General features: G+C 33.3%; 1 protein-coding gene across 1 annotated transcript; it reads left to right on the forward strand.

Moving 5' to 3' along the window:
• The first annotated feature begins 2735 nt into the window (after positions 1–2735).
• LOC132717486 (uncharacterized) lies at positions 2736–6028 on the forward strand. The gene has a single exon (XM_060700973.1). The coding sequence runs from the start codon at positions 2762–2764 to the stop codon at positions 4475–4477; it is 1716 nt and encodes a 571-aa protein (XP_060556956.1). The 5' UTR covers positions 2736–2761; the 3' UTR covers positions 4478–6028.
• The last annotated feature ends 3513 nt before the right edge of the window (positions 6029–9541 follow it).

The raw sequence follows: 9541 nt of genomic DNA on the forward strand, positions 1-9541 counted from the left end.
AAAAATAACGCTTAGGCCTGGAACTTCAAACTTGGCATGGTGATTGCTTCTCATGGACCAGGAAGATACCCCTATTGATTTTTGGGGTCAAAGGTCAAGGGTCACATTCACCTTGTAGGTAAAAACGCGGTTTCCGATCAATAACTAAAGAATGCTTAGGCGTAAAGGAAACTTCAAACTTGGTATGGTGATTGCTCATGACCAAGCAGATGACCCCCCCAATTGATTTTGGGGTCAAGGGGTCAAAAGGTCAAGGTCACATTGACCTTGTAGGTAAAAATGGTTTCCGATCAATAAAACTAAAGAAACGCTTAGGCCTATGAACTTCAAAACTTGGTATGGTGATTGGTCATGACCAAGCAGATGACTCCTATTGATTTTGGGGTCTAAGGAGTCTAAGGTCAAGGTCACATTGACTTTGTTAGGTAAAAACGGTCTCCAACCAATAACTAAAGAACGCTTAGGCCTAGGAACTTCAAAACTTGGTATGATGAAATTGGTCCATGACCAGCAGATGACCCCTATCGATTTAGGGGTCAAATGTCAGGGTCACATTGAGCTTGTAGGTGAAAACAGTTTTTCCAATCAATAACTTAAGAAATGCTTAAGGACCTAGAAACTTCAAACTTGGTATGATGATTGGTCATGACCAGCAGATGAACCCTGTTGATTTTTGGGATCAAGGGTCAAAGGTCAAGGTCAGGTTGACCTTGTAGGTAAAAAAGGTTTCTGATCAATAACTAAAGAATACTTAGGCCTAGGAAACTTCAAACTTGGTATGAATGATTGGTCATGACCAGTAGATGACCCCTATTGGTTTTTGGGGTCAAGGGGTCATTGTCATATTGACCTTGTAACTTAATGACAGTTTGTGACCAATAACTCAACAACTCAAGTTGCCTGGTTGATATTTTTTATATTAAACTAAAAAAATGGCTTTTAGTATACACATTTGAAGGTCTTATGTAATATAACAAACTTGGCTGTCATTAATGAGCCCCTAACATTTGATGTTCATAAAATTTATGCATATATTATTTGTAAAGATTTGTAATAACTTAAATTGCTGCACAAAACCTATGGGGTCCACAATAATTATTAACCTTGTGACTAGTCATGACCTGTAGATACTAGATAACCCTTATTAAATTGTTTGTTCACTGGGTCAGAAGTCATGCATAATAGTCTGATCATATGACTAATTGGCTGCCGATAGGGGGCATACATGTTTTACAAACATATCTTGTTAATTATGTATATAGTCATTGAATAAATTATTAATCAAGGCTTGAATAATTAAAATGGTGTGGATAATCATGGTTAAATAAAAGTGACCTGTTTTTTCTTGCTTTGTGGTACATGTGCACTTATATTTAGTATGGTGGCTATAGGTCAAGGAACTAATTTTGCAAATGTCTTTTTCATTATAAAATCACGTTAGATTCTATAAGATCTCGCTTATTTTTGTATATGTTCATATGCTTTATTTACTTAATTTGCAATAGACTACTGTACCTTTATCATAATGGTATGCACCTATCGTTTAAATGTAAGACACTATTTGATGCATAACGCATCCTGATAAAACGTTGCCAAATTATCTCATTTACGACACTTAAAACGAGATCTCGTGACAAGTACGATAAAGTGTTGGATAGGACGATATTTATACAATAATTTTATTTGAGGATTTATACGTATATAATATACGAGGTAATGGTTTTGATACAAGACTTATTAATAATTGTTATAATCATGCAGAATTGTAATTATTATTTCAATTAACATGTACATGTATATCACTTAAATGTAACAATAGTAAAGAAAATCTAATTAAATCTGCAATTTTGCTTTGGTTAATAAGTATTTGGAATAACTCACTAAAAACAGATAATCATAAAAATTTAAGTTCTTATTTCATGATAAGTTTATAATGATACCAAATGAAATTTTGTTATTGTTTTGAAGATTTATTTCAATGTTGTTTAGGCATGAGAGGTCAAAAGCAAGGTCGTTGCTTTAAAAGTTAAGTGAAACATTTTAATAATAAGTTAGTAAATTCAACGTATTTATTGTTAATTTAAAATAAATTTTTTAGTTGACAGTTTTTCAATTTTCTTTTTCAAATGATATATTAATGTAAGCTCAAATGATGTCTTTAAAAATGGTTAAAAAAGTTATAAAGTTATTCTCTAAATTGTGCATTTTTACCGTTCTATAAATTTTTCTTTCATGTTTCAATCAACATTTTTTTTGCACGAATCTATAATCGACTAATTTTGACAAGAAATTTGAGCGTTCTATATGCATGTAATTAAACGTTACGTCTTTTAAAAAAAATACCTTTATTTAACACATGTTTTTGAATGAGAGTTGATATTTCTATGCTATATACAAGTATGAAATCATGCCTAAGATGGGCGTTTAATTGCTTAAAGAAAATTTGGCTTTGGCTCAAAATTGTAGATCATTTAGTTTCAGAAGATAATTGGGCTTTCTTCTTAAATATTATAGCTGGAAAAAATCCTTTTGTATGTTTTAATAACCAAAAAGAGAATACAGGGGGACGCTGACGTAATTTTAAATTGATTCCGAACTGAAATTATTCTAAGTAATGATTTAGAAGTGACGTTTATTCTTAGTACATCGTTTCTTAATTAAATAGAAATTTCTCCATTCAACAATTATTTTTTAATGTTTGACTTCTTCTTTTAAGTTAATCTGCTAGAACGAAACCTTAAAATATTTTTCTTAAAGGACAATGGCTGTCCCAGGGAGGAAAGTCAGTGATGACAATCTTACAGTTTTCTGCCAGCCCTGTGACAGAGATGGGGAAAGATTGGCTGCACATGGCTACTGCAAGAATTGTTGTGAACATTTATGTGAATCCTGCCACAAACATCACAAGAGACATACTCTTTCCCGAGATCACATTTTAGTAGACAAAACCAACATGCCACAGACAATACAACCGCCTTCAAATTTTCATTATCAACAGCATGATGACTTTACAAAACCGTGTCATAAGCACAAACGGGAAGCCATAAAGTTTTACTGTCAAGACCATAATGAACTACTCTGCAGTGTTTGTGTTACTCTTGGCCACCAATCTACTTCTTGCAAAGTGGGCTATATACCCGATATCTCTGAAAATGTCATTGACGGCAAAGAGTACTTAGAAATGTTGAAAACAATGGATTCAATGTCTGAGCAATTCCGTAAAATACAAGACCGTATATACAGATTAACCGTTAAAGCAAACAAGACATTGGCAAATGTATTAGAAGACATAGAGTTGTTCCGGAAAGGAATCAATCAGAAATTAGATGAACTTGAAAAACAAGCTGTAGTTGAAGTAAATGTCTTTCAAGATGAAAATATAAAGATGCTTAAAGAAGTTGAGAAAGCATGTAACGACAGAACAAGAGATTTGTGGACATCCTGTGATTCAATGAAGCGACTTAACTGTTCGAAACAAGCAGAAAAGCTCTTTATGGAAGTAAAAAGTGCTGAGAGAATGATAGAAGACTGTGAAAAAAGGCTAGTAGAGTTAGCCAAATTTAAAGTACATGGTTACAGCTTTACACCTAATGAAACAATAACATCAAAAAATTCTTTGGGTATATTAGTACACAAAACAATGCGTGATGAAAGTACAACTAAAGAGTCTATGATATTTGAAAGGGAACTATCTTACCATGATTATATATGTGTGGAGACAGCAAAAGATAAACCAATGTGCTGGATAACTGGAATGACTCTTCTTACTCCTAATATTCTTGTTATCACCGATAATCATAACATGGCTGTAAAGTTGGCTGATACATGTAGTAAATCTGTGACTGATCGACTACAGCTAGATTCTGAGCCTTATGATATCACCTCGGTGACTGGTACTGAACTGGCTGTCACACTTCCTTACAGTGACACAATTCAGTTTATAGCGATCTCTTCGAACAAACTAAAACAACAGCACACTATAAAGGTTGATGGAAACTGTTGGGGTATAAGCTGTTACCAAGATAAACTTGTTGTATCATTTTGTGACCCTGCAAAACTCCAGATCCTGGACATGGATGGTATTGTTTTGAAAACATTTCAAGATAAAAATATTTTCAAAAATCCGTTGTTTGTCGAGGCTGTCAGTAGTTCAATCTATATTTCTGACAATGTAATGAATAGACTGACCAGGATTAACTGGTATGGGCAGGTGATTGGTAGCTACTGTGATATGGATGAACCTAGAGGAATAACACTGTCAGATGATGACACTGTCTTTGTGTGTTATAAAGAAAGACGTGTTTTAAAAGAAATATCAAGAGACTTGTTTGCAGGAAATGTGTTGAAGGTTATAAAATGGCCACAAGCTGTTTGTTGGTGTAGTGAAACAAAGAAGCTGTACCTCAGCAGCGATAATGCAAATTACGATTACGACGACTACGATAACTTTCTGCACATCTATGATGAAATGTCTTAGACACTAATACATGCATTTGCAAGAATCACACATCACATGTGCTGAAGTTTTAAAACCATTAGCAAGATAGTTAAATGGGAGGCAATTAAATAAAATTGCCAGTTGACAAAATCGTTAGTAAAACGCGTTTATTATAGCCGTTTCTAGACTTCAACATATAAAATTTACAAGATTCGACTATACTCGTAGACTGCCTGTCATAAGCCAATCAAAACGGATAAATAAATTCCACGTGATTACAAAATAAACACCAAATACCTTAAAAAGGGGCGCCTACGGGGGACGACAACTGCCAATTTTTTGTCTGGTTACCTGTATTTATAATTGAAATACTATCTTCATGAACGAAGCTCAAAACCAGTGGGTAGATCTAACAGGGTCAAGTATATTAGGAATAGTTCTCTTTCCATTCTCGAAACATTAGCTCTGTTGTTCAGGAAGAAGCCTTTGTCACCAAATAAATATTTTCGAATATCTGGCTGAACGGCGATTCCTCGCGTTTTTGGAAATGCTTAAACTTCTTCTATACAAATTCTCCTGCGATAGAAACCTATAAAAGTAAAAAGACACTTGAATCAACATGGTCACGTCTCTTTATAGTCCATATTCATTTACATTCAACCGCACAAATTTAACAAATTTTTCAATTTTCAGTCTATAGAACAGCTTTACATAAAAGTTAAAAATGATCGATATCTATTTAACTATTTAACAATGCAAATTTTTAAAGTTTAAGCCCATGAGATCGTATATGATTAACTTTTGATTAATTTGAACTGAATATGACAAAAAAGTATTTAAATTTGTTGAATACTTGTAACTTCGAAAACAGATGAGAAAAACAACATCTCAGTGTACGTTTGAAAGGATTCTACTGTGTTTGTTAAATGTTTGTTTTAATCATTTGTTGTCTTCTTTTAAACTTTATGTCCTGGAAACTAGTCATTTTGCTTTTTTTCATGAATCAGAATTAGAGACGATAAGATATAAAGTTAAAAAAGAAAACAATTTAAAAAAAATCTTATAGCGTAACTTACAGTGTAACTTCTGAAAACCAACACCTATGGGACTAGTAAAAAAGTTCGGAATTTGGAAGTTTCCCGAATTCAGAAATTCGGAATTGTCTGAACAAGTAGAAACACTAAACATCAATTGTTTAAGAAGACCACAGACACTTGGGGTGTGGAGCTCAAAAAACCTTTAAAATCTAAATAAAATGCATATTTGTCAACCCCAGCACATGTACTGATCATATATATATTGACAAATATGCATTTTATTTGGATTTTAAAGGTTTTTTGAGCTCCACACCCCAAGTGTCGGTGAAGAAGACATGATGAAAAATGTATGAAGCTGATTATATTCATATATGGCAAAATTACAGGACTTTTAAAAAAGTTTATAGCTATATTAAATATCTTTGTCATCTATAACTGAATTTGTTAATACAATAGCATAATGTTAATTATCGAAATTTATTCTGTTGTATAATTCATGTAGTACCAGCTATTAACCTTTAATCTTTGTTTTTCGGGATACGGACAAAAGCCCCCCCCCGGACAAATATGGGGCTGTCCACCCTTGTTATTTAATACAGGGTGGACAAAAGCGGCCCATGAAATTTCCAGGGAAAGCTTTTGTCCTCACACCGTTCATCATTATAAATCGGTAGCAAAGTTTCACACATCCATCAAATGTTACAATTTAAGGTTATTCTAAAATACTGATCAGATCACATAGTTATTGCTAAGAAATTTACACTTTGATGCTTTTACTCAAAAGTATTAAAATTCTACTAACTTTTCATACCCGGTATTTTGCATAGTGTCGCAGCGTATGTTTGTACTACCCGCGGCGCAATGGTCATTTCATTGTTATCACTTCGTGATGAAATACATATCTTCTTATAAATAAACATTGCAATAACTAATCTTTAAGATATATTCTACATTTTAAAGATATTGAAAATTTGTGTGAAAACACTGTGGAATTTTTGGAGTCATCTAAGTGCAGTGCTGAAAAAATGAGCGCGGTTCATCTGTTCTTATATGTATATATCATTTTTTTTTGTGGGAGATGAAGGTAATTGAATTAAAAGCTTATGCCAAATATTAACACTTGTTTAAAATGAAAAATACTGCAGTTTACATGGTTTTGAGAGGTAGGAGGGTTGTAGAGTGGGTAAGGGGGGGGGGGGGTTGGCCCGGGGGTAGTGACTAATCAACGCGCCGAACACCTATGTATTTTGGAAGTAAATTTGAATTGATATAACCCCAATTTTACCAAAAATAGTTCGGAATTCAGAATTTAGAAGTTCCGTAATTCAGAGGTTTTAATTATATAGAAAACAGAAGGAGAAATTTCGGGACCTTGAAAAATGTTTGGATTTCAGAAGTTTCCGGATTTTAGAAGTTCCGGAATTCGGAAGTTACACTGTACACCACAAATGGTTGACTTATTTGTAACTCATCATAAAAATTTAGTGTATCTGTACATGTTTTATCAACATATTTTAAGTTTGCCTTATACGTATTCACATAATGATGTGTGTTATTTCAAGAATTATAACGTCTATTATGATTTATAATTCTACTATCCATGTATGGAGTATGCGGTATTTTATGCACGATTCACCTATGTGTGTGTGTGTGTGCGCGCGTGCGCGCGCGCGTGTGTGTGTGTGTGTGTGTTGGTGTGTGTGCGCGCGCGTGCTCATGCGCTTTATATAGATACTACTGTGAACTAAAAAATCTTCTCTTGAAAAAACACTTGTCAAATTTCAACCAAACTTGGCAGGATTAGTCCTTGGGACCCACACGGCCTAGAGCTAAGATATTTTGCAAATGGCATTGTCTGGTAGACCAAGATTGCTCAAATTATAGCCCTGCGGACAAAATTGGCCCGCCCTGGTGGTCGTTGATTTCACTAATATATGTACATGTAATAAAAACTTAAAAATCTACTTGTCTGAAGGTACAAGGCTTAGGCTTAGAACTTTGATATTTGGTATATGATATGATCTATAGGTGTTCAAATTTTCCCTCTAGTGTCAAAATTGGCCCGCCCGGGGGTCTTAAGTTTTCAATATATGTATATAGTAAATTCTTAAAAAAAATCTTCTCTAAAATAACAAAGGCTAGAGGTTAGATATTTGGCATGAAACATTGTGTAGTGGACCTCTTCCAAGATTGTTACAATTATACCCTTTGGGTCAAAATTGGCCCCGCCCTTGTGGTCACATAGGGTTTTTAAGTGTTTATGAAAAAAACTTATAAAATTTCTTCTCAGAACTGACAAAGGCTAGAGGTTAGATATTTGGCATGAATCATTGTGTAGTCCTTTACCAAGATTTATCAAATTATAGCCCTGATGTCAAAATTGGCTCCAACACGGGGTTATTTATTCTAATTATGTTCATAAAGTAAAATCTTCTTTTGTGAAAGGAAAAATCTTACATTGGAATGTATAGTACATGTTTAGCAAATTTTATGTAATATTTTCAATTGCTGGGAGTAAGTCTAAAGTCATGATTTTCAGAGATATTTATGAAAAAATCATTCATGTTATTATTTCTACCTCTTTGTAGAGACATTAAATGAAACAATTTGAGCATATTATAAAGATATTTTGATTCACACCATGTATATAAATAAATCATTATGTTTTTAGCAATTGGTAATGCTTATTTAAAAAGATCGGTATTTTAGAAAAGTAACTGCACCTGCATTTCAAAATTTTATACATCTATTTTATACAGTTAATACCTATTTCATTTTCAATAAAAATTCTTTTATTTTTGAATCAATTATTGCTTTTTTTGCCTTTGTATCTTAACATGTGTCTAATGATTTGACATGCTGAAATATGACCTTGACCCCCCACCCGATTTCACTAGTCACTTCTGCACTATGGCAAAGTTCAATTGTATAATAACAAAAATCTACTTATGTTATATTAACGCGGTGTCATAGCATTTTTTTTCAAAAATGCATTCTTGTAAGATTAAATGTCTTATCTACCTATGTATAAACATGCTGTCTTGTTTAAATTGAAAACCAATGAAATAGGTGGTTTTGTTGACTTTTAATTTCTTATCTTCTAATCTATTTTTTTGCCTTGTTTGAGATTAAATGTTCTACCAACCTATGAAATACTTGAACCCTTACTACATGTATTTATCTATCCATGAAATACTTGGCCTCTTTTAGTTTAAATTTCCTATCTATTCGTGAATAACTTTATATTTTTTTAGTTTAAACTTCTTATTTATCCATAAAATTTTTGATTTTTTTTTAGTATAATCTTCCTATCTAATTTTTGTTTGTGTTTAAACTCACTATCTATCTATATGGTGTTTGAGCTTAAACTTCTTATTGAGAAGTGTAATAAATGTAACTTGGTTTATACAGAATTTATTTTAGTTCGATTGTGTAGGAAGCTATTAGCTTATAAACACACTTTCGAATCCGTTCCTGGAACCAACCAGTACTGAGCAATGAGTGTAAAGTTTCTTGCTCAAGGAAACCAAAACTTGCCCCTGTCAGGGTTTGAACCCATGCGGCTAGCGATCATAAGATTACTAGTCCGAAGCGTTAACCACTCGGCCATGCCGCCACTCTTTGCACTTCAAAAAACCGTAACACAGCTCAGCCCCTTTTTTTTGAATGATCTCCTCGTTTAGAAAAATCTTGTCCGAGACATAACTCGATTATTATAACAGATATCAACATAAAACTTTGTAGGTAGATAGCAGGCAATGAGTAGATGTGCAATGCATAAGAACCGTAACTCTGCTTCGCCAAAGTTTGGAGTTATTGCTCTTAAATTATTAATTATTTTTACACTTTGAACTTTGTCCGGGATGTTACTCTAAAATTATCAGAGATATCAACATGAAACTTTGTACGTAGATATATCTCACTGGGTAGAAATGAATTTTAAAAGAACCATAACTTTGCCAGCCGCGTTTTGAATGGTCTCCCCTTTTAGAAAAAATATTTTCCGAGATATAACTCGATAATTATAAGAGATATCAACATGAAACTTCGTTGGTAGATATATCTC

The sequence above is a fragment of the Ruditapes philippinarum genome, unplaced genomic scaffold (assembly GCF_026571515.1).
Source record: "Ruditapes philippinarum isolate M1 unplaced genomic scaffold, ASM2657151v2 ctg18359_1_1_1_1, whole genome shotgun sequence".
In the NCBI taxonomy this organism is placed as follows: domain Eukaryota; kingdom Metazoa; phylum Mollusca; class Bivalvia; order Venerida; family Veneridae; genus Ruditapes; species Ruditapes philippinarum.

Coding starts and splice junctions, on each gene's coding strand:
- LOC132717486 (XM_060700973.1), top strand. CDS start 2,762: ATGGCTGTCCCAGGGAGGAAAGTCAGTGATGACAATCTTACAGTTTTC.